The 26,569-nt window shown below is 29.9% G+C and overlaps 2 protein-coding genes and 1 long non-coding RNA gene across 4 annotated transcripts; all 3 read right to left on the reverse strand.

The window, feature by feature from the left end:
* Positions 1-5,423: 5,423 nt before the first annotated feature.
* Positions 5,424-13,373, reverse strand: LOC112941547 (uncharacterized). 2 transcript variants are annotated; one of them, XR_003246819.2, is made up of 2 exons: positions 13,019-13,373; positions 5,424-6,107 (listed from the first exon to the last, which is right to left on the reverse strand). It is a non-coding gene; the product is annotated as an uncharacterized lncRNA (long non-coding RNA). The 2 variants fall into 2 exon arrangements; XR_003246820.2 differs by lacking the exon at positions 13,019-13,373 and adding an exon at positions 9,586-9,740.
* A 4,973-nt stretch (positions 13,374-18,346) lies between these two features.
* On the reverse strand, positions 18,347-18,878 carry LOC138348650 (uncharacterized mitochondrial protein AtMg00810-like). The gene is made up of 2 exons (XM_069298211.1): positions 18,585-18,878; positions 18,347-18,439 (listed from the first exon to the last, which is right to left on the reverse strand). Exons 1-2 carry the CDS (start codon positions 18,876-18,878, stop codon positions 18,347-18,349), a joined length of 387 nt encoding a protein of 128 aa, XP_069154312.1.
* Positions 18,879-21,689: 2,811 nt separating this feature from the next.
* Positions 21,690-22,635, reverse strand: LOC112941442 (uncharacterized). Its single transcript, XM_069298212.1, has 2 exons — positions 22,282-22,635; positions 21,690-22,175 (listed from the first exon to the last, which is right to left on the reverse strand). The coding sequence occupies exons 1-2, from the start codon at positions 22,633-22,635 to the stop codon at positions 21,690-21,692; spliced, it is 840 nt and encodes a 279-aa protein (XP_069154313.1).
* Positions 22,636-26,569: the final 3,934 nt, after the last annotated feature.

The raw sequence follows: 26,569 nt of genomic DNA on the forward strand, positions 1-26,569 counted from the left end.
GATATTATATGAGCATTATTACATATTTTGCGAGTAGTATTAAGCATCAATTTGGTATGAGTTACGACAACTCAAACCCCATAAACTACATAGCCAGCATATGATAAGATGGTAACGTTCATTCGGGCGATTCCTCACTAGCCTCGTTGAGGGATTTTTAGTTGGATCTATAAGTTGAGTTGTGTTTTCTGCTTCGACAAGATATAGGACAGGTCTGACAACGTGGACAAGACGTAGTAAGAAACTCTCCATAAAAATAAAGTATATTATTTTAGTGTTTTGCTATTATTGCATATCATAGTATAAAGTTTTAATGATTGCATTTCATGTTTATGCTTTACTTCGGTTACGTTACTTTTAGCCTTCTATTTAGCTCATTACTTGTTTCGTTTAGCGTTATTGCATAACGTAAGTTCCATTCGACGCGGCATCGATTCATGATGTTGATACAAGGGTTTCAAATCTTTGAGGTCTCCTTTGCTATCGCAGGACTCCAGTCTCATTGTTTTAGAAGTATTCTTAAGGTAGTCGTGAGTCTTGTCTCGACACCATAAAGTTCCAAAATTTGATTTGATTTTCCTTCTCAGGTGTTTTGACTCATGTTACTATTTATTTATATACTGAGTATGTTCGTAAGGTGCATGAGTTTCAGTTTATTATTTGAAGAACTCATCAATATAAGCTTTTTTATGCATGTGATAGTCTTTCGATAATTAATTAGTCAGGTCAAGAATTCACTTGAATATCAACAATTAATTAACATTTTAGTTTAAGTTTTTTTTTTTTTTTTGAGTTAGGACAAGTGTTTAAATGGTTAGGCTAAAAAGAAAGAATAAGGTTTTGGGGGAGTTCCCACCATCAATCACGTGGATTAATCACTATCACAAACGTTTTATTCTTAGTGGGGTTAATGACCCACTAAAGCAAGTGTCTTTCCAACAATAATCCCCTATTGCTTTAGTCTTATAATTAAAAAGTGATTATATTAATCATTGATTGAACTTTGTTTTGATACTTTAATCCTTACATTCTTCACCTTCAGCTCAACCACGTCTTTTCAAATTTATAATGTTCATTCCCCTTCTATTTAATTATATTCGATGATCCAAAATACTCTCTATTTATTTTTATCAATTCACTATTTAAAACATATTTTTATCAAAAAATCATGTCTCATAACATATAGTTATTCTGCAAACCATCTTACGAAATTTAACTAAATATTAATTAATAGAAATAATGTGGTAAAAGAATCTTACCAACTATTATTATTAATATTTTAGGATTCGAAACCTAAAGGGAAAGAAAAAGTGCCAAAAATTTTAAAGGGATAAATCAAGTTTATTTAAAATCAAAAGGGTAAAATCGCTTCTAACGTAGCGATTTTGTTTTCACGACGTTAAGTTTGTTAAAAGTCAAAATCGCTGACCTACAGCGATTTTATTCAAAAAAAAAATTCCTTTTTTTAAAACAAAATCGCTGCCCATACAGCGTTTTGGGGAATTTCTTTTATATAGAAATAAAATTGCTGCCTAGACAGCAATTTAAGTAGAACTTTTTTTTTTTTTGGAAAATCGCTGCCAAGGAAGCTATTTATGTGGATTTCTTTTCTTTTTTATTTTTAAATCTTGGCAGCTTCTTTAGTTAACAAATTTTCATTAAATTATCGCTGCCAATTTTTTTAAGTAAATCATATTAAATGTTGATGAAGTTTTTTTAAAAAATAATTTTACGATTTTTTACAAAAATTGTCACTGATTTTCTTATATAAAAAAAAAATTCCACCAAGTTGCGATCTTTAATTTTAAAAAATCAAGAAAGTCACAGCCAAGAAAAAAAAATCACTAAAACGCTGCCTTTTTTTAAAAAAAAAAAAATCTTAATATACATAAGCTGCAATTGCAGTGATTTAAAAAAAAACACTTAAAATTGTAATACGATTTTTATTTTGATCAAATAAAAAAATCACCAATATTTAATATGACTTTTTTAAAAAAATAATTGGCGACGATATTTTTATAAAGAAAAATTTTCTAGAAGCAGATTTTTTTATTTAAAAGAAAAACTTTTTTTTGTAAAAATGCTGATTTTGATTATTTTTAAAAAAAATCACCTACATTAAATACTTTTTTTTAATAATAATTAGCAGCTATATTTTTAAAAATATAGTTTTCTTAAATAGCTGCCAAGGCATCAATCTTGAAAAAAAAAGAAAAAAGAATTCCACGAAAATTGCTAACAAGGCAGTGATATTCTAAAAAAAGAATTGTTTTTATATAAAAATGCTACAATCGCAACTATTTTAATTTTTTCAAAAATAAAATTTGCCTAAAACGATGCATGATCAACGATTCTCTTAAAAGAAAAAGAAAAAAAATTAATAAAATTGCTGGTAGATCAGCGATTCTGAGAAATTTGAGACTTAACGACGTCAAAACAAAATCGCTGAATCAATAGCGATTTTGCCCTTTTGGTTAAAAACGAAATTGATGTATCCCTTTAAAAATTTTGATAGTTTTTTTTTACCTTTGGACTTCGAACTCATATAATATGTGTGTTAAATTCATATGACAAGTAGAGGGACAATTTTAGAAATGTTATAAATCTATTGTGTTATGTGGATGATCCATTAGAGTTATTCAACAATTAATTGGATTAATGTATTAGTGTTTCCAATTTGATAAGATTCCAAGATGATATGAATCTTGATGATAACTATGTATAATTCTAAGGTGACCTTTGACTATGATATCTCAACACTATAAATAGAGATATTATTCATCATTGTATATGCTTGAATAAGAAGAAAGTCTTATCTTCCATCTTACTTCTCGTGTCTTCATCTCTTTATATTTATATTGTCATGAGCTTTATTTTATAACAAGAAATTAAAAAAATATAATTAATTACTACATTTGTACCTCAATTTTACTCAATAAATGTGAAGAGATTATTAATGTGGCGAAAAAAGTGAGAGTTATATTTAGATAAAAATAAATACATAAATAAATAAATAGGAATAATTCAATGAAATTACTTTTTCAATAATTTTAGGAAACATGAAAAAAGAAAAAAACTCAAAATATAATTAATGTCAACAATAAACGCCATAGGCGGCAGCAAGCTTCTTCAAATGAGAACTCAAAATATTATTAACCTAATGATTAAAGTATACAAAAAATGTGGTTACTATATATATGTGTATAAAATATGAGTCTTAATACGATTGTACTTTTAATGTCAACAGTTTCAATATTTATTTATATTTATATACTTATTATTTCATAAAAGAAAGATGTCAGGTGCTCGTCAGCTTTCTCTGGGTTTTTGTTGGGTGCAAAGTCTTAGTCATGCATCCAATTATTTAATAATATGGTTTTTTTATTAAATAATAAGCTACTAGCTGTTTGATTAATGACTTAAAGTATGTTTGCATCTTAAAAGTCTTTTTCATTACGTCTTTTTATGCCAAATTTTAATAAATTATGCTTTTCGAAATTTGTCTCTACTTGATTGTATGTGTAAGATGACCTAATAAACGTTGAATATATGACTCTATAAATAGACGGTGGAGTTTGCACCTTAAATATAATATTCGTGTTTCAACTTATTAAACATGAATTCCAATAAATATATATATATATATATCAAACATATCATAAAATGTAGATAAAATTAGAGTTATAAATAATTCCGTTGGAACTCATTTCGCGGTTTACTTTATAACTTTTAATATGCAGAAGTTATATTCTATATAAAGTTGAATAAATAGATATAAGCATCATGCATGATATTTTGAATCATATGTGTTATCTTATGGGTCTTATCAGTACAGAGCCACCATAGCTTTAGATGTTCATCCGAGCCTCCTTAGATGAAAAATTGTATTATTTTTAGATAGTTCAAATAATTATTTTAGATTTATATAGTAAACGTGGAACCTCTTCAAATTACTTTGTGATTTATTTTTTTAGATTTTCAACCCCTTATCAAAAATTCTGACTCTATCTCCGAATCTTATATCATGCATTATTTATTCAAAGTGTATCTGAATTCTAATATAGTAAGTCAAAATACAACTATCTTAAAATAAGAAGTTAGGACTATGTTGGAGAAAGAAAAAATTGACGATGACATTGTGCAATTGTATAAGAAACAATAATGGTTGGATTAGTGTAAGTGTGATGTTTATGACGTTGAACTTAATGTTTTTTGTCGACGTTTTTGGGAAGAGTAATCTGAAGTTGCGGCTCCCATGTCTGTTCAACTACTTTCTGATGTCTAATTGTCGGATCTTCTTTTAACTAATTTCTATTTTTTTCAAATGTTTGTTGTTAAGTTTCTTAGTTTCAACTTATTTATATTTTTTATTTAAAATAAATAGTATTTCACAGTTTAAAAAAAGGTAATTTTTTGTTTCTTAAAAAATACAATACTAAAAAGATACTAAAGAATAACATTTTTTTGTGGTAATGTACTATTTATTAAGAGAGTGAGTAAATCATGATTCAACTAATTGGATTGTACAGATACCTATTTTAATATTTAGATCGGAGAATTCTTGTCCCAAATAGAGACGGTAAATATGAAAGTAAACAAATTAAAAAGATATAGCTCCCGCCATGAAGGAAGAGGAGTAGAAGTTAATGGAGATAAACTTTGTCTTCACCTATGAAACATCATTGAATCATTCAACCAGACTATGTCAAGTGTCATAAAAAGAATAGAATCAATACAAACAACATGATAGACCCAAAATCTCAAATTGACCACATAATATCATGCAAATAATCAAATAAGCATACAACTTGAATATAGAATTAGGACCCCTATATTCACCACTCTTACTACAAGCTATGTAGCATTACCTCGAAATTCATACACTCTACCTTAAGTAACCTCATCTCCTTCCACTATCAAATCCTCCATCTAGGTCATCTCACCCTCGTGTCATATCATAACCTAATCATTTCTATCACATAGAGATTCCTCAAATATAAGACCATTACTATCTCCGTCAATCGATCAATCTACTATTCTCCCTCGATCTCTCATGTCAACACCTATCGCTTGACAAATTTAGTAAACCACCTACAAGACACTTACTAAATCACCTTGAATCAAATTCCCCTAATCAAATATGTCCCAAGCCACCCAGACTGACAATATAATGCAAGTTAGTGAATAAGCAAACTCTCGATTAACATCTAACAACATTTCAGTTATACAAAATATGAACAGATAATCAGAACTTTGAAAAACAAACAATATAAAGAAATAATAAACAATTTGAATCCATAGAAATCAAAGTAAAACAAAACGATACACACTAATCTACCAATTTAATGAAAACCCAGCTCCATTTGCATACCCCTAAAATAAGGGTTTTAGACAATCATTTTTTAAAGTGAAAGAAAATATATCAAAATCATTCTCAGTCATCAGACTCTTGATTTGGAACTTCAATTTAAGGACCCGCTTTTGAATCTCCCAAAAATTATGGGTTACAAGCTTGTTTTTCACTTAAGAAAATAAAAAGTTCTATTGTACTAAAATTTCAGAAAGTCTCATATCAACATTGTATAATCCAAGATGTATTTTTCTCTCTTTTTGTCTATATCTATTTTCCCTAAATCGTAGCCAAAATTTCATGGAATGACCTATTCAGCGATGCTAGTCGGGTTCACCAACTCATTCAATAAGTCACGAATTGCTCTTTATTTGCCTTTTCTTGACTTCAGGATTTATGTGTTTGAACCACAGTTGACGAGCTTGATGAAGTTCGTTGTTCATATTTGGTGAGTCATTGATCATCAATCAATCACGCCTTATTAGCCTTCAATTTAACCCAATTGTTCTGTCACTTTCAGCGAGCAAATGTCATCTCGCTGACTGAGTTCAATAAATCACCGATTATTTCATCTTCTCACCGACCTGCCTTGAGAATTTTAGTCGAAGACCCTGTTATTTTTTGTGAGGTCTTGCACACTCGGCGAGTTGTCGACTGTTTTTTTTTGTGAACATCAAATTTGTGTTTTTGCTCTTCTTTCCATGTTTTAGCCTTTTTGGTGAGATTTCATCCTCATCTTGTCTTTCAACCTTCATAGCTACAATACAATAATAAATCATCATATATGGACATAAAAAAATCTTGAGGACACTATTTTTTTGAACTAAAAGGCTTCAAGTGATTTAAAATCCCACACTCATCAATACACCCAACTTAATTTTTTTGTTTATCCTAGAGCAAATCAAGAATTCAATCATTTCAACAAAGGTGTCTACAATGATGTTTCTTGTGAGCCAACATGCAAGTGTTATCACAAGGCTAATATCAAATTTATGTAGCTCTCAATTATGCTAAAAAAAATCCTCAAATGATGTCTAGAAGTTATCAACCTATTTTCAACCAGACGCTCATTTAATATATACAAATTCCAAAGGAGAACCCTTTATCAGATTTACAGATTATAATTACGAAGCTCAAAAAGACTTTGAAGAAAAAAGTATTGTAGAAGAAATGTCTTTAGAAGGGATGAATATAGAAATAATATTAGAAGAAGATTTTGCAGTATATTTGGCTATAGAAAAAGTTAAAGAGATAAGTAAAAATAATAAGAATAAATTATTTACATGCAAAGGATGTAAATTAAAAGACTTAAATATAGAACAAACAATATCTCATTTTAAAACATGTGAACGAAGAACCGATAATAAAGGATATATATTAGAAAAAAGTTTACAAGATAAATTAGAAAAAGCTAATAATATAATGACAGAAATACAAGAAAATGATAGTGAAATATCTGAGTTAGAATCTATACTAAGTCAAAAATAATTAATGGAAACAGCAAGTTCTAGTAGTCCATTCCAGAGAACAAATGAACAAGGTTATACTGCAGATAATAATACAGGAACTATACCACGTAGAAGAGTATATAGACAAGGAGATACTCCAATAACAGAAGTTAAACCTATGGGAAAAAGAATGCCTATAGAAGAGCCAATAATACTCCAAGAAGGAGGAAGTAAAGGAAAAATGTAAAATATAGCGGCACATGACCCACAAAGATGGAATTCAATAATAGACTTATGGAAAGGAATAGTAGTACCATATTTCATAAAAAAATTATGCAGAAACTAATGCCGAAACAATGGACAAATACTTAGAAACATTCCTAGGAGAATCAACCAAAGCTCTATGGAAAGCTTATAAAGTGGAATTCCCATCAGAATTTCAGTATTTAGTATCATTAGGACCAAACCCATATAATTTTACAAATAAAATACATACTTTAATAACAGGAGAAGACCCAAATAGTGGATTAGTAGCCTTACAATGAAATACAGTAATAAAACTAGAACAATTAAGTATAAATAATTGGTATTATATAAAGAAATTCTTAAATGATTATTTCTATTATTGTACAATTAGCGGAAATGCCTTTGATCAAGATTTAGGTAAAAAGTTATTCAACAAACTACCAGGAGCTTTAGGAAGAGAAATAGAGGAAAGATGGACTAAAAGAGAAGGAGTAGCACAAAACCCTCAAGCAAAATGGTCAATAGGACATAAAATACAACATATAATGGAAATATTACAAGAAAAATGTACTAATTTACAAATACAAAAACAATTAAAACAAAATGAAATGAATTTCTGCAAAGATATAATATATACAACCAAAAATTATGATAAAAATTAATATAAAAAGAAAAAGTATAAAAAATACAACCCACAGAACAATAAGAGATATAATAAAAAATATTTTCTTAGAAAATCTTCAGCAAGAAAACCATATTTAAATAGGGACAGACATGTTAGGAAATATAGAACAGATAGAAATTATAAAAATAAATTAGAATGCTTTACATGTGGAAGTATAGAACATCTAGCAAATACTTGTCCTAAAAGATATAATGCTAAGACTAGAAATGCTCAATTAGTAGAAAAATTTAACGAAGCATTATTAAATGTAGATGAATACATGTCAGATAATGAAAGCATTTACTCTATAGTAAGTATTGATATAGACGAGAATAACAAAGAAGAAGATTCTTCTAATTCAGAAGGAGAAGAATTAATTAATGAAATAGGAACAGAAAATTTAAATATAGATGACCTAAAAATCAATTTTATGAATATAATAGAATGTGAACATAATTTTGAAAAGGATACAGGATTAGACAGTAATCCATGTAATTGGTGTAATGGTATCCAAGTAAATACAAAAGAGCTAAATGTAATAAATTCTTTATAGAAGGATATATAAGTTGTATAGAAACACAGTTAGGGATAATAACTCAGAAAAGGAAAGATGTACATACAAATAAACCTCTAATAAATTTAAAAATATTAGTATTAGAAGCAAAAGTTAAAGAATTAGAAGAAAGAATAGTAAGATTAGAAAAAGGAAAAAATGTTGAACAAGAACTACCACTAGATAATCAAAAAATAATGAATGAAGAATCAAATACTTTAATATGTAATGAAGATAAAAATATAAATACTGTTAAAAATATTAGCAAAACTTCAAATCGAAAAATATGAAATAGAGACTTTAGCATTAATAGATTCAGGATGCACCAAAAGTATTTTAAATAAAAAAATTGTACCTCCGGGATTAATAAAAACTTTAGAAAAACCACTTGCAGCTATGCAAATGGATGGAACACATAATATATATATAGATAAAGCTCAAATAAATTTTTTAAATACTTGTTCAAAATTCTATAAACCTACCTATAAGATGGATAAAATATGGGTACGAGATTTAGATATAAGAGTAGATTTTGTGTTAGGACTAGATTTCATACTATACAATAAAGGAGGAACTTTAATAACAAAAGACCGGATACTTTTTATGAAAAACATTACTTATACTTCTGTCTTAACTGATAAATTAATACTAAAGTAAGACATGAAGAAAAATGTTGCGAAAATTGTGAAAATAATATACAATGTACTAAAACGAAATGCAATATATTATATGAGAATATATAAGAAATAGATAGAGAAGATGAGATAGTCAATAAAAATTATGTTCTAAAAGAAATGGAAACAGAGTTATATAATTTTAAGACTGGAATTCAAAAAATAGGACAAATAAAAAACCAACAAGATCTAGATAATATAGTAAAAATTTTAGATCAAATAGAAATAATAGGAGAAAAGCCTCTAAAGTATTGGGAAAATAATCATGAAGTATGTAAGTTAGATATAATAAATCCAGAATATATAATAAAAACAGCCTCAATAGAAGCTAGAAATTAAGATCTAGAAGATTTTAGAATACAAATTAAAGAACTATTACAATTAGGAGTAATAAGGAGATCTACTTCAAAACATAGATCTGCAGCATTTATGGTAAGAAATCATAGTGAAATAGTTAGAGGAAAAGCCAGAATGGTTATAATTTACAAAAGACTAAATGATAATACTAAAACAGACGGTTATAAATTACCAGATAAAACAGAGTTAATAAATAGAATCCAAGGAAAAACATTTTTTAGTAAATTTGATTGTAAGTCAGGATACTGGCAGATAAAAATGCACCCAGATAGTATAGAATGAACAGCTTTTACCTGTCCTGAAGGACATTTTGAATGGTTAGATATGCCATTTGGGTTAAAAACCGCACCTCCAATTTTCCAAAGAAAAATGGATAAAATATTTGGAGAATACAAAAAAATTATTTTAATATATGTAGATGATATTTTAGTATTTAGTAAAAATAGAAAAGAACATTTAGGACACTTACAAAAGGTTTTTAGGTTATTTGTTAGTAATGGAATAATAATTAGTAAAAGAAAATGGAATTATGTAAAAACTACATAAACTTTTTAGGAATTACTTTAAGAGAAGGAAAAGTTAAGCTACAACCTCATATAGCGAAAAAGACTCTAGATATGCCAGATAAATTAAATAATTTAAAAGATTTACAAAAATTCCTAGGAATAATCAACTATGCAAGACCATTTATTAAGGATCTAGGAAAAATAGCAGGACCATTATACTCTAAGACAGGAACTAAAGGATAAAGAAACTTTAATATTGAAGACATAAAATTAGTACAAAAGATAAAAGAAAAAAGAAAAAATATTCCCGATCTTAATATGCCATTAGAATCAGACTATTTAATAATAGAGACAGATGTGAGTTTTGATCGATGGGGCGCAGTATTAAAATTCTAGACCACAGAAATACAGTTCTAAACAAGAAGAAAAATATGTGCTTATCAAAGTGAAAAATTCAAAGAAAAGAGTAATAAAGCTAGTATAGATGTTGAATTTTAGCTGTAATATATGGATTAAATAGTTTTAGAATTTATATTCTAAATAAACCAGAAATATTAATAAGAACAGATTGTGAAGCTATAGTAAAATTTCATCAAAAAATTAAAAATAAAACTAGTAGTAGAAGACGATGGCTAAATTTTTTAGATACTATATCAATTTATCATTCTATAATTTTTGAGCATATCAAGGGAAATGATAATAGTATTGCAGATCAACTAAGTAGATTACTGATCAAAGTTTAAATTTTACAGAATGAGACCACTACTACCAGACAAAGGTAAAAGAGTTCAACCTTCAACCTCAGACTTTGCAGACTCTTACAGACAGACAATGTTATCAAATTTACATTTTAAACCTTTAGATAAAATTGATGATGTCAGAATAGAAAGACTGCAGTTTGGACAACAAAACCTAATAGCATATGAGCCGTCCAATTGGACATTCAGACATTTGTCTAATTGCCAACTAGACAAACAGCAAACATGTCTTATAGATAATATATGGATAACACATAACAAAAAAGACTGTAAATATGTAATTGTTGTTTTAAATACTTTAGAATATTATTTTACTAGCAAAAATAAAGAAAATAGATTTAAATATTTTGTGGTAATTCATGGTACAACAAATGGTGTTTTTCAGACATGGATAGAAGTTTTAGACTCTATTAAAGGTTTTCAAAAACATCTTTTTAAAGGCTATAATGATTTTACAGAAGCTTTAGACTACGCTAGAGGAATATTAGAGCCAAATTACTATATTTCTCCAGCCCTTAGACAAAACCCAGATAAAACTCCACAATACAACATCCAAAAAGATACAGACAAAGTAATATTTTGTGATCATTGCTCGTCCATGACCGAAGCATTCAAAAGGCTAAATCTAAGAAATGAAGCTCTAATGCAAGAAAATGCCAAGCTTAGGGAAAAACTCCGAAGAATGGAAAGCAAAGGAAAGACTAAACAAGATGTACAAACTCAGACAGATATACAGGGTTTTCCATCCCAGATAAAAATGGATGAGATGGGTGTGCATTCCCCACTGAATGTTAAGAAATCCACTGTATCGGATGAAGATACAGCTAGTCCATTTCAAACGGTAGCCGGTAAAGACTTATCAAATCCGTTTATGGCTATCACCTTGCCAGAAAGTGAAAACGAAGAATGTTCATCTTCTTCTCAGAACAGACGAAGACTACCGATATCTTTTACCCAAAACCTGAAATTGAAAACTAAAAAAGCCCAAAAAACTAAAAACATAGAATTTCTAATTACCAAAACAGTACAAAAACTACTCAAACAAAAACAGGAACAAGACAAATACATGATTAAAGACCCAAGCCCAATTCCAAGCCCAAAAAATAGTCAAGAAAATTCAGAAGAAAACTTAGAGACAATACAATTTGCCTAAGATCCTAAAGATGATGATTCTGGAATGAGTTTTGATTCTATAACATTACATAATTTAGACACATAAAATTTGTATATATATATATATATATATATATATATAATCAAGAAATGTTCTTCTTTAGACAATCTGTGAGTCCCACTTTACTCACTACAACACATCTATGGAAAAACTGTTGGGACACACTTAAAAAGATAAGACGGATACCAGACTACAAGGACAATAATGCAAGAAAAGGAACATTATTTCACGTGACGATGGGGCCCAGATGTGTACTCGGCCAAGATGATAAGATTCCTTTTTCATTTGAAATCCGAAGTTTGAAGTCCGAAGACCTCTATAAAAGCAGGTATAATCAAGAAAAGAAAGGCAAGGCGAAGAAAATCACAACCAGAAATCCCAAAATCGTTAACCTTTTTCCTCTTTAAAATTACCTTTTATAAAAAAGTTTGTGTTAAGAGAATAAAAGGATATCAATTTTTGTTTAAAAGTTTGTGTAGAGTTATTTCGGAAGCTTTTCGGGTTTTCCGAAAGGAAAACTTTACTCTGTTCTAAATAATGTAAGTTTTCATATTTAAGTTTTTAGTAAACTTCCCATATATGTAAATTATGTGTGTTTATTTCATATGTTAATTATTTGATAAATTCATGTAAATTTATAAATACAATCATGAATCTATATTACTTAGTATATGGTTAGTTTCTTAGCCTCTTAAAAGTATCGATGGATTAACCTGTAAATTCCTAGGACATTGTCAAGTTAAATGTTCTTAGAGAAGAACTATGAATGACCAAATCCGGGGTGTGGTTAAAGAAGATTACTTTTAAGAACAAAAGCTAAGAGAAAGAAATGAACAGTAATAATAGATTCATGAATGGACAAAGTCCATAAAAAAAAGGGAGAAAAATTAGAAACTAATATGATAATTACATAATAGAACAAGAGAGTAAAGGAGTACTAAGTAGGATTGTATAATTTAAAAATTCTAACGAACTTATCAAAATTATTTTATTGAAAAAACCCCACTCACACTTATTTTGGCTCGTCGAGGGAAAACCAATGGGGGAAATATCCGGCTCAAGGCCCATCCTCCATTCAAATTTGAAACTATTACCCTAAAAAGGACCAACACACTTTCCCTGATGCTTTAACTCTATGCCTGAAGAGGAAGGAGGCATGGACGACCTTGATCAATTTCAATCATCCTTGCTGCTAGGTGGAGTGATCCCTCATCGTCAAGGACGACTTTAGCGTGCTAGTGTAGAGAAAAGCCAACTAGAATCACAGAAAGGCTGAAGGAAATTGTACCTGGGGAGGAAGACGCGTCGGGAGTGGACTGCACGTCGCCGCAGCACGCACTAGGAAGGTTGAACGAAACGGGGGGCATTTTGAAATTATTTCTCACGCCGTGAAGTTGGTGTTGGAACATTTATCGCAACGCTTCTTCTGGGTTCCTTTTCTTTTGGAAGAGAAAAATAAATAATTGGCGGGATCAATTAGTATAGAGTGGACTGGGGTTTAAACGGGCTCATCATTTGATCTTTGAGTTGCATTGAAAGTGCAATTGGGTCTAAAATTTTGGATTTAAAAAAAAGGCTGATAGGTTAACAATTGGTTGATTTTGTCATTGCAAAATTCCAAATAGAATTCAAAACTTGGCCGAATTTTGCTGACCGATTAACAAGCTTCTTAAATCCAACAATAAAATAATTAACTAGATTATGAAATAATTAATTTTAGTACAAACTAATTAAATTTTTTGTTTAAATCAAAATGAATTAGTAGAATATTTAACTAAAAATCAGAATCTTTTGAGATGATTTTCGAATATTTTATAAAATAAATTAGTTATACAAACACATATAAAATATATATTATTTAATGATAACAAAGTAAACTAATAAATTTAACTATAAGCTAAGGATCTAAACTACAAGTTACTAAAACTAATTTATTAAAGCGTTAAGTAAAACTAAAAATCTCTTTGAGACGATTTTTGAATATTTCATAAAAGAATTAATTATATAGAAACATGTAAAATATATCATTTCAACATTACAAAAAATCGGCTAACGCTACTCTAAAATGACTGAAAAAAACATTTGAATATTATTAGGTCAACTATTTCAACTTGTTTGAAATTTAAGAAGTTCGTGAATTAATTCTTATCGGGGAGGATCAAAATTGGGTGTCAACAATAGTAACTTCTCATACTAGGTCTGGTGGATATCTACGTCCTCAATTCTGGCAAAAAATTTCCAGTCAAGGTTGTTCAAATGCTCAAAAATCTAAGTTCAACAAGAATAGAGTGTCTAACTTTAAGCCTCAATAAAGGAATGATAATGGATTTTTCTATCGCTTGTACTAGCTATGGAAATAAATATAATGAAAAATGTTTAAATGGCATGGATGGTTACTTTATTTGTCGGAAGAATGGTCACAAGACGAGATATTGTTCATTAATTTCTAGCTACTAAGGGAAGGGACGCTAGGAAAGTTCAGCCTAGTAATTTTGATGTGGATGCTTTCGAAATAAAAATCAATTTTATGCTCTTCAAACTTAACATGATTACGAAGATTCTATAGATGTTGTAATCAGTATGTTAGAAACTTTTTCATGTTGATGTTTATTATTTACTTTGATTTGGGTACTAACCTACCCTATGTTGCTTCATTCGATGTTGGTCCCAAAATTCTTTCTAATCACTTTCATGTCTCTATTCTTATTGGTGATTCTATTGTTTCTAAGAAAGTGTATAGAAATTTTCTTATTTTAATTTTTGATAGATATATTAATGTTGATCTTGTAGAGCTTGATATGTTAGATTTTGATGTTATTCTTGAGATGAATTGGCTTCATGCATTTTATGCTTCTATAGATTGTAGGACCCGATTGGTCACTTTCAAGGTTCCGAATGAACCTATCATGTCATGAAAAGGGGAAAATTATGTTTCTTTATGGTCAATTTACGTCTTGCCTAAAATCTAGAAAGATAATTTCTAAGGATTGCATTTATTATCTAGTAATTTTTTGCAGATCCAATGAGGAAAAAATATTTCAACTGATAATTATTTAATATCAAATCAAATGAAAAATAAATTTGAACAAAGTTGCTAGTAAAAGAATTTGCAAAATGTCAAGTGTTGTTGACAAAAAGAATTCACAATAATATTTTGAATGTATCACGAAATTTTTTAAAAAAATCTTTGGTGATTTAGGTAGTCTTGCTGAGAGTATGATAATTACACATATTTTTTATATGAATTGTGTTAATTTATCTTTTTTTAGCAAAAGAAAGGGAGTTGTTAAGTTAAAAATGCTTGAAAGTTTTTTGTTAAGAATAATAATTTAAGGACGTAATTTAAGTCAAGGTATAGCTTAAGGATAGATTTGATCAAAACTTCTGTAAAAGATTGTAACAGTCTTTCATAGATGATTTGTCGAGTTAACGTCTCAAACAGTCACTCAACTTTGAGAATTTATCCAACAAAATCATTAAATTTGTAACTACATCTTAAATACTTTTATCAACTGAATCACTCAACTCAAAACTTTATTCTTTTAAAATTAAAATGGATCATTTTATTTTTTACGGAAAAGGCTCAAACATATCCCTAAACTATTCGAAATAGCTCATATATAACCTTAAACTTTATTTTGGCTCAAAACTACCCTTCGCTTCATACTATTGGGTCAAAAATACTCTTCTTATTAACGGAATTTGTTAAATGTCATATGGATGCCACATTGCATGCCAATAGGATTCCACTGCCACGTAGACTAAATAGAAAAGGTCAAAATACCCTTAAACTATCTGAAATAGCTCATATTTACCCTTAAACTATATTTCGGCTCAAAACTACCCTTCCCGTCAAACTATTGAATCAAAAGTACCCTTCTTATCAACAGAAGTTGTTAAATGTCATGTGGATGCCACATTGCATGACAATAACGTTCCACTGTCACATAGACTAAATCTCTATATCCTAATTAATTCCCCCCTCATTTTATTATTTCATAAATGATATATTCACCCGTTCTCCCTCATTTCTCGGCTAGGGTTTCATACTTTTCTTCGTGGCTAGGTTTCAAAGTGGATATTTATGCTTGTATGCTAGTAAATATTTTTTCTTATTTTATTATGTTTACGATTTCAAAGCATGATAGTTAGAATTTTCACAACTTTCCCCTAATTTCGCAGCTAACGCTTCGTAGCTTTCTTCGGGGCTATGTTTCAAAGTGGATATTCATGGTTGTAGGTTAGTAGATATTTTTTCTTATTTTATTACGTTTACGATTTCAAAGTATGATAGTTAGAATTTCACAACTTTTCCGTCAATTTGCGGCCAAGGTTTTATAACTTTCTTCGGAGCTGAGTTTCAAAGTGGATTTTAGTGATTGTAGACACAATAAAATAAGAAAAAAGTTTACTAACCTATAACCACGAATATCTACTTTGAAATTAAGCAACGAAAAAAACTATGAAACCTTAGCCGCGAAATGAGGGAGAAGGGGTGAAATCGTTTCTGAAAAATAATGAAATGAGGGGGAAATGAGTAATTAAGATTCAGGGATTTAGTCAATGTGGCACATGTGGAATTCAACAACTTCCGCCAATAAGAAGGTTATTTTTGACCCAATAGTTTGACGGGAAGGGTAGTTTTGAGCCGATATATAGTTTAAGGGTAAATATGAGCTATTTCGGATAGTTTAAGGGTACTTTTTACCCTTTTCTTTTAGTTTATGCGGCAGTGGAAATCTATTAGGGTTCCATGTAGCATTCATGTGACATCCGCATGGCATTTAACAATTTCGGTTAATTAGAAAGGCACTTTGATCCAATAGTTTGACGGGAAGAGTAATTTTGAGCCAAAATATAGTTTAAGGGTATATGTGAGCTATTTCAAATAATTTAAGGATATTTTTAACCCTTTTTCACAATTTTTATTTGGACGGATAAGACATGTCACTTTTTTAAAAGAAATTGTTCCCAAAAAAAATACTATCTTATATTCTTATTACAATTAAAAATTATTTCAGTTTTAAAAAGAAGTTATTCTAAGTAAAACAATTTTCAATCACATAAATGTTTAAAGATTATTTTACTAGAATCTTTAAAAAAAATTGATCGATTAAATACCATATCAAGTAAAAAATATTTACTCAAACTAAGAACATTTTATTACCACAGTGAATTATAGTGTTCGATACTCTACCATCAATATCAATATTGAATATTATCAAAAATAAAAAATAAATTGGCAATTAACAAAAGGTGAATAATCGACTTTTTATCGAACTCACGTAACTACTTGCTATAAATAGCAAAAATGCTTTTTCTTTTCTTGAAAAAATTATAGAATTGAAGTAGATAAGGATTAGAAGAGTGTCCTTGTCCTATATGGCAGCAAATAATGCCATTATTAGGACACGCGGCATTATTTAGGTTAAAATTGTATTTAGGTTAAAATTTAGTTACAACGATGATTTTTTATATTTGTATGAGTTTATATTTTAAATTATTTTATTTAATTATTTTTTATTTAAATCCTTAAATTTAATGAAACTAAGTATTTAAAACTTTTTTTTATTTTGTGTGAACTTTAAATGTTAATGTCATATCATCATTCACATTACATTTAAAATGACATATTACTTATCATTATTTTTTTTAAAAAAATAATAATTTTTTTCTTTCTTTTGAACTTTATTTTTCGTTATTGTAAAGAAAGCTCAGAATATAAGATGAAAAGATAAGAAGTATAAGATAGAGGCGATAATTTTCTTATTCAAGTATAAGATAGAGGAGATAATTTTCTTATTCAAGTATGTCATACAATGGTGAATGATATCACTATTTATAGTGTTGAGATATCATAGTCAAAGCTCACCTTGAAATTTACATAGTTATCATCAAGGTTCATATCACCTTGATATCTTATCACATTAGAAACACTAATACATGAATCCAATTAATTATTGGATAACTCTAATGGATCATCTACATATACAATGGATTTACAACACTCCCCCTTGGATATCCATAGATTATGTGCCTCGTTAAAACCTTACAAGGAAAAACCCAGTGAGAAAAAGCCTAATGAAGGAAAAAGAGTACACATATCTCATAATACGCTTTGAATGTTGCCTCGTTAAAAACCTTACCAGGAAAACCCAACTTGGGACAAAACCATAGTTAAGGAAAAGAGTACAACGCGTATTTCGCTCCCTCTGATGAAAACTTTACTTGATATCTCGGAGACGGCGCATTCCAATCTTGTATCTCAACTTCTCAAACGTTGATGTTGGCAATGCCTTAGTGAATAAATCAGCAAGATTATCACTTGAACGAATTTGTTGAACTTCTATCTCACCATTTTGTTGAAGATCATGCGTGAAAAAGAACTTTGGTGAGATATGCTTTGTCCGGTCTCCTTTGATGTATCCTCCTTTCAATTGAGCTATACATGCAGCATTATCTTCATACATTGTGGTTGGTATATTCTTTTTCAAATAAAAACCACACATTTCCAGAATGTGATGGGTCATTGATCTCAACCAGACGCACTCTCGACTTACTTCATGGATGGCTATTACTTCTGCATGATTTGAAGAAGCGGCTACCAATGTTTGCTTCATTGATCGCCAAGATATTGACGTATCTCCACATGTAAACAAATAGCCTGTTTGTGATCGAGCTTTATGCGGATCTGATAAATACCCTGCATCTGCGTAACCAATCAGTTCTGATTTGGATTCATTGGAATAGACTAAACCCATGTCCATGGTCCCTCGAACATATCGAAGTATGTGTTTAACCCCATTCCAATGTCTTTTTGTTGAGGAGGAACTGAATCTTGCTAGTAGACTTACTGCAAAACAGATATCTGGTCGAGTATTGTTAGCAAGGTACATTAGTGCCCCGATCGCACTAAGATAAGGAGTTTCATCACCAAGAAGCTCTTCATCATTCTCTTGAGGTCGAAATGGATCTGTATTGATGTCAAGCGATCTTACCACCATTGGAGTACTCAATGGATGTGAGTTATCCATGTAAAAACGCTTTAGTATCTTCTCTGTGTACGTTGATTGATGAACAAGTATTTCATTTGACAAATTCTCAATCTGTAGACCAAGACAAAAATTTGTCATGCCGAGATCTTTCATTTCAAATTCTTTTTTCCAGACACTCAACAGCTTCTAAAAGCTCTTTACGAGTGCCAATGATGTTCAAATCATCAACATACACATCTATTATCACAAATTCAGACCCCAACCGTTTAATAAAAATGTAGGGACAAATTGGGTCATTTTTGTACCCTTTCTTTAACAAATATTCACTCAGACGATTGTACCACATCCTTTCTGATTGTTTCAATCCATACAGAGACTTCTGAAGCTTTATTGAATAAGTTTCTATTGAATCATTGTATGCTTCAGGCACTTTGAATGCTTCAGGAATTTTCATGAAAATGTTGTGGTCCAATGAACCATATAGATAGGATGTGACAACGTCCATTAGACGCATTTCAAGTTTTTCATGAACTGTCAGATTTATGAGATATCTGAAGGTGATTGCATCTACCACTGGAGAATATGTCTCCATATAATCAATGTCAGGTATTTGAGAAAAACCTTGAGCAACGAGTCGGGCCTTATATCTCATGACTTCACCTTTCTCATTTCTTTTTCGTACAAAAATCCATTTGTACCCCACTGGCTTGATACCTTCAGGTGTTCGAATTATCGGTCCAAAAACTTCACGTTTTTCTAGTGAAGCAAATTCAGCTTGAATTGCATCCTTCCATTTTGGCCAATCATTTCTCTGTCTACATTCGTGAACAGATTTTGGCTCAAAATCTTCATCTTGTTGCATTATTTCAATAGCAATATTATAGGCAAATATGTTGTCAATCACAATATTATTTCGATTCCACAACTTTCTCGTCGAGACATAATTCATTGAAATTTCATTATTTTCAGAAGTTCGAACCTCTTCTTCATCATGTGTTATGACTTGGGTCTCATCTTGGAAAATTTCTTTCAACCCATGATTATCTTGATCATTTATTCCTTTTCTCTTTCGAGGATTTTTATCCTTGGAACCAATTGGTCTACCACGCTTCAAATGTGGTCTAGACTCATTTGCCTTAACAATTTGTCCCTTCGGGATATCAACTCGAACTGGAGCATTAATTGCTGGAATATGCGATTTTCTAATCCTTGGAAGATTAGTAAATGCATCTGGTAGCTGATTTGCAATGTTCTGCAAATAAATTATTCTTTGAACTTCTATCTCACATTGGTTTGTTCGAGGATCCAGATAAGATAATGATGATGAATTCCAATCTATCTCTTTTCCCAATGACTTATGTTCTCCCCCTAATGTTGGGTATACTAATTCATCAAAATGACAATCAGCAAATCTTGCCTAAAATAAATCTCCAGTCACAGGCTCCAAATATTTTATGATTGAAGGAGATTCATACCCAACATATATCTCCAACCTTCTTTGGGACCTCATCTTTGTGCGTTGTGGTGGAGCAATTGGGACATACACCGCACATCCAAAAACTCTAAGATGGGAAATGTTTGGCTCTTGACCAAAAGTCAATTGTAATGGGGAGAATTCATGATAATTGGTCGGCCTTATGCGTACAAGTGCTGCTGCATGCAAAATAGCATGCCCCCACATAGACACAGATAACTTTGTTCTCATTAGTAATGGTCTAGCTATCAATTGCAGACGTTTAATCAATGATTCTGCTAGACCATTTTGAGTGTAAACATGCGCAACTGGATGTTCAACTGTTATACCAGTAGACATACAATAGTCATTAAATGCCTGAGATGTAAACTCACCAGCATTATCTAGATGGATTGTCTTTATTGTATAGTCTGAAAATTGTGCTTTCAATCTTATTATTTGAGCCAACAATCTCGCAAAAGCCATGTTACGAGTTGATAATAAACACACATGTGACCATCTTGTAGAAGTATCTATCAAGACCATAATATTCAAAGGGTCCACATGCAGGTTGAATTGGTCCACATATATCACCCTGTATATGTTCCAGAAACGCAGGGGATTCAATTCCAACCTTAACTATTGATGGTTTAATGATCAACTTTCCTTGAGAACAAGCAGCACAAGAAAATTCCTTTGATTGAAGGATATTAGGGCTCTTTAAGGTGTGCCCATATGAATTCTCAATGATTTTGCGCATCATATTAAATTCGGGATGGCCCAACCGGTCATGCCAAATGATAAAATCATTAAAATTAGTAAACCTTTTGTTTACTATGGCATGTGATTCAAATGTACTTATACTTGTATAGTACAACCCAGAAGAAAATGCAGGTAATTTTTCATGCATAATTTTCTTCTCTACATTAATTGTAGTAACCTAAAGGTATTCAACCTTTCCTTCATTAGCCGTCTCAACATGATAGCCATTTTGGCGAATAACTTTGAAACTTAAATAAGTTTCTTTGAGACTTACTACAATATAATGCATTATCAATGCTTAATATTATCCCTCCAGGTAGTAATAAGGTCGCTCTTTTGAGCCCTCAATTAATTTTGTACTACCTGATATTGTGTTGACATATGCCATTTTCATAACCAAATTAAAAAAGTATTTCTTTTCTTTTAATATTGTATGCGTTGTAGCACTATCAAGAAGGCATACATCTCCATTACTCATCTTGAATCCAACTGACAACTGGGGATTTCTATTAATTTTCATTAAAATAAAATACATCAAAAGAAGGAAGAAACAAAATTAACAACGGAAATATAAATACTTCAACATGAATAACATAATAATTAAAAATACATAAGTAATATATTAACAGACTTCATTCCCCAGCTAAAAGATCAAACATCAGTTTCGATCTCCAAAGAAGTCATTAACTTCCATACGAGTAATGTCACCAAGACCATAAAAAACATCATCCTTTAAAGCCAAATTTGCTTCAACATCTATCACATTTCTTAGATGTTCCCGGCTTATCATCATCTTTAAGAGTCATATGTGACTCAGCTCGAGCATTGGAAGAGGAAGCACCACTTTTATTTCCTTTCTTTTTAAAGTAATTTTGATAGAGCCTTACAAAATGTTCATGTGTGCGACATTCATTCTTCCAATGGCCTTTCATGCCACAACGACGACAATTACTTTTTGAGGGATTATTTTGAGAATTCATGTTGTTCTCCCTTTTATTATGACCACCACCTTGACGATTAGTGTATCGTCTTTTATCTTTGCCACGTCCCCGTGCATTATTATAGCCCCGATGATCATCTCTTTTTACTTCAGATTGATCACGTGCTTCCACCACATTTGCCTCCGGTAATGGAGCAGCTCCAGTGGGACGAGCTTCATGATTTTTCATTAAAAGAGAATTATGTTGCTCAGCCACCAAAAGACATGAGATTAGTTCAGAATATTTCTGAAAACCCTTTTCACATATTTGAGGCATGGAAAGTAGTAAGTGTCTTTTCCAACATGTCCTCATCTTTTATAGTCTCCCCACATAATTTTAACTGGGAGGTTATCCTGAATACAGCAGAGTTGTATTCAATTACGATCTTAAAATCTTGAAACCGTAAATGCATCCACTCATAACGGGCTCTTGGCAACACTGTTGCCTTTACGTGGTCATATCTCCCCTTTAAGTCAGTCCACAACTCAAGTGGATCTTTTACCGTCAGATATTCAATCTTCAGGCCCTCATCAGGATGATGACGAAGGAAAATCATAGCTTTCGCCTTATCTTGACTCGATGCTTCATTTCCCTGAGTAATAGTGGCATCAAGACCTTTAGTAGCCAAGTGAATCTCAGCATCGAGTACCCATGAAAGATAATTCTTTCCAGAAATATCTAATGCCACAAACTCAAGTTTGGATAAATTCGACATAATGAAATTATGAGAGAATATGTGAATCAAATAAAAATATTTATATAATACCTTTGCAAGTAGCAACTTCGTGCTGATAACGTATTGTAAAGAAAGCTCAGAATATAAGATGAAAATACAAGAAGTATAAGATAGAGGAAATAATTTTCTTATTCAAGTATGTCATACAATGGTGAATGATATCTCTATTTATAGTGTAGAGATATCATAGTCAAAGGTCACCTTGAAATTTACATAGTTACCATCAAGGTTCATATCACCTTGATATCTTATCACATTGAAAACACTAATACATGAATCCAATTAATTATTGGATAACTCTAATGGATCATCCACATATACAATGGATTTACAACACTCATTCACTTCTTTACCTTTTTTCATTTTTCTTGACATTAGAGATACTATCGCAACCTTTTATTTTCATATATTATTAATTCCTAAATAACTGAAAATAATCATTTAATTTTTATTTTTTTGAAATTTCTTTATTCACAACTTCTAATCTACTTCTTTGATCAATATTTATCTATTACTCGAACCATCATAAATCTCTTTTCGTCATTTATATTGACAAATAACCTTTGAAATACATTAATATACTTAAATATTTGCAATCTTACATAACACCTAATTTTACAAAGATATTTAATAATCACTTTTCATTTTTAAAAATTATAAATTATCCCCCCAAAAAATACAAATCTACAATAACTATGCATTTTCGTTTCTAACATTGAGAAAAAAAAAAAAAAGAGAAACAAGTAACTGGAAAGAGGAGAAAGAAGAGATATGGAAGTTTGAGAGTGGAAAGAGATGTGGGTTTAAGAGAAGAAAGAGAAAGAAATGGGGAGGGGTGGGGTGAGAAAAGAAGAAAGAACTGAAAAAAAATAATTAATTTTCATTATTTTTTTAATTTTTTTATTCTATTTTTAATTTTAAAAGAATAAAAGCTATCTTTAGTCTAAAATTTGATTTTTTATATTTTTTCTATAGGTGATATCATATATTTATACCAATTAAATAATTAAGTTGACACATAAATTTGATTGATTGACAAAAAAATATGAAAAATAGAGTTTTATTAAGTTGAAGAGTTCATTTGATAAATATTCAATTAGAAAAGTTTATAATACAAATCCATATGAATAAGAGATTCCATTATATCATTTTACCTATTGTTTTTAATACTATTAACTTGAAACTTCATATTGTAATTTATTTTTAGCTAAACTTGGTAGAATATCTTTTTTGAAAAATATATGAATAGTTTTATGATTATTTATAATATTAAAATCTTTTTATGATCATACATGATGTTCATAAGTATTTTGAATAGTTATTTTTAATTTTTCTGAGAAATATATATTAATATGAAAAATATAAATTAATTATTTATATATTAATTTGAAAAATATAACTCAATTATTTTTATTATATTAATATAAAACATATGCTTATTAATTAATATTTTTCAAATTGCATTATATGTCTTAAGTATTTAATTTAATATTAATAAACTTTTACATTTAAAAATTAATATAATCTTATAATTGTAATCCTGTATTCAAATCGTAAATGTATAATCACAATGCTATTACAATGTGACAAATAAGCAGATTGATGTAATTACTAAATTATATAATCACTAACCTGTTAATTTCTTAAAATTACTTAACAAATTTTGTATACGATTATAAATCACAAAATTTAGTTTTTTAAATTCAATAATACAAAGATAAATTTATTCTTTTAAAAATAAATTAAATAAATTTTCTTAAATAGTTACTCTTTATTAGACCCAAGAAATTTTACTTTATTGACTATAAATAGCATAATTGTCTTCTTCTTTGTATTTATTTCTTTAAAAAATGATAAAAAGTGCCATGTGGAAGAGGATAAGGATTAGAAGAGCGTCTTTGTCGTATTATTATGGGTAGCAAAGAGATCCCCCTAATACGACACGTGGCAAATAGATGGGTTGCACATTATTAAATGTTATAGTTGGTTATAATAATTGATCACAAGTCAGAGAAGAGGTGGATTGACGTGGCACGTTACTCTCTAAAAAGAAAAGACAAGTTTTCTAGTGATGGCCTAATCACTTTCTCACCCCATTCATCCTTCTTTTTCACTCCCCAACTTTTATTTTTCTATCAAAAAGAGTTTGAAAATATCTTTAAATTATAGTACGTATGTATGCCTTGTGTGCATAAATTTCATATAATTTGATAATATTAATATACTCTTTTAATTTAACTTTAAATTACACGCATGAAATATTAGTTTCAATTACGATATTATCGATATAACATGTTTATAACTCATATAAATTGTTATATAATTTTTAGGTGGAATAATTTGATTGAATATATATATATATATATATATATATATATATATATATATATATATATATATATTTACTCAATCATTTATCAATTAAACTCTGAAATCCATTGAAATTTGGTATTTTATACCCTTTTCTTATATGGTGGATAGTGTGTGTAATATACCTTCACATGTCAAATTTACCTCAATTTAACTGTCACATAGGAAATCAAATGGTAAATTAAATTAAAGCCCCAAAATTTAAATTGAAAAAATGTGGCCACCTGATTTCTGTCGTTAGGGAAAGCCAATGGGAGAAAGAATTGAGGTCAATTTTTTTTTTTTGTAGTAACATGGGATTTTCTAGCCTTTTCCAAATCTGGAGTCAGTGAGATCTAGGAAAATCTGATAACAACTGAGAGTTCTATTAATGAATTTGATTACATGAGTGGATAGCTAAGACGTTAAGGAACTCGTACGATCTTACAAAATTAAATTTTGGTGAGCAGAACTCCCATATTGATCTTAGCGTGAATGAATATTTTCTGAGTGTCATGAAATGATGGTAAGTTGTGAAATAGGGGTCTAATACTCTTAAATTTGCGCATTGTTTTCGTACAAGCCGTTGTGGCGGGATTATCCCCGTCAGGGAGGGGCCGTTGTAGCGGGTTGGGGCTGCCATAGTGGGACAACGTGACTTAATATAATCCTAAAAATGTTTTAGTCTACACTTCTCGACTTTGAGAGCTAAGAAATGACCCCAGGTATGTTTTCTTTACGACTTTTCACTATTCTTGAGGCTAAAGGTAAGAGTTTTACTCCTCAAATTCATATTTCGATTCGTAGAACTTAGTTTCTAATCATCGATAGGGAAGAGTTTTGATATGAAAATTATGGTGGAAAAAATCCTAATTTTGGTAAGGGGATCATGGGTTTGGTATAGAGTTATTAAGTTCGTTATCATCCTGATAATTAGACCTTTGATTATTGATCCTTGCGTATAAATTATTGTTTGTAGACCTAGAACAAGAGGAAATTATCCAAAAAGAGAAAATTCAAATGCCTTAATTAGGTGATTCAAGTTAGATTCAAGGTAGGTGATGACTGTGATTTCATATTTTGCGTGATGTATGTTAGTAATTGTTTCATTGTAATGAATTTATGTATGTGTGAAACCTATTGATCACATCTAATGTAACTAAGTATGAACGAAGAACTATATGTCATGAATCACCTATTGTGTATGTTTTTGAGAATATACATTGTGATTGTGATTGTGATTTGTTGAATGGATTAGGTGTTGCATTCTGACAAACTAATTTCGATCGGTTGCCATCAGTATAAATATGGGATCATTTACAACATTTTGACATAAATATGAGATTGATTGCAACGTTCCGCTATAAATATTTGACCAGATACCACGTACCGATATGCTAATAGTTTGGGTATGGATCTATGGGACCATTGAGTTAGGTTCCATGACAAAACTGTCAACTTGACATAACTGTATATCTTGAGAATTGTGATATTGTACTTGTTCGTAAGTGAAAATCACTATGTATGTATATATTTTGTGCATATATGTGTTTACCTTGTTATA

The sequence above is a fragment of the Solanum lycopersicum genome, chromosome 5 (genome assembly GCF_036512215.1).
Source record: "Solanum lycopersicum chromosome 5, SLM_r2.1".
In the NCBI taxonomy this organism is placed as follows: Eukaryota; Viridiplantae; Streptophyta; class Magnoliopsida; order Solanales; family Solanaceae; genus Solanum; species Solanum lycopersicum.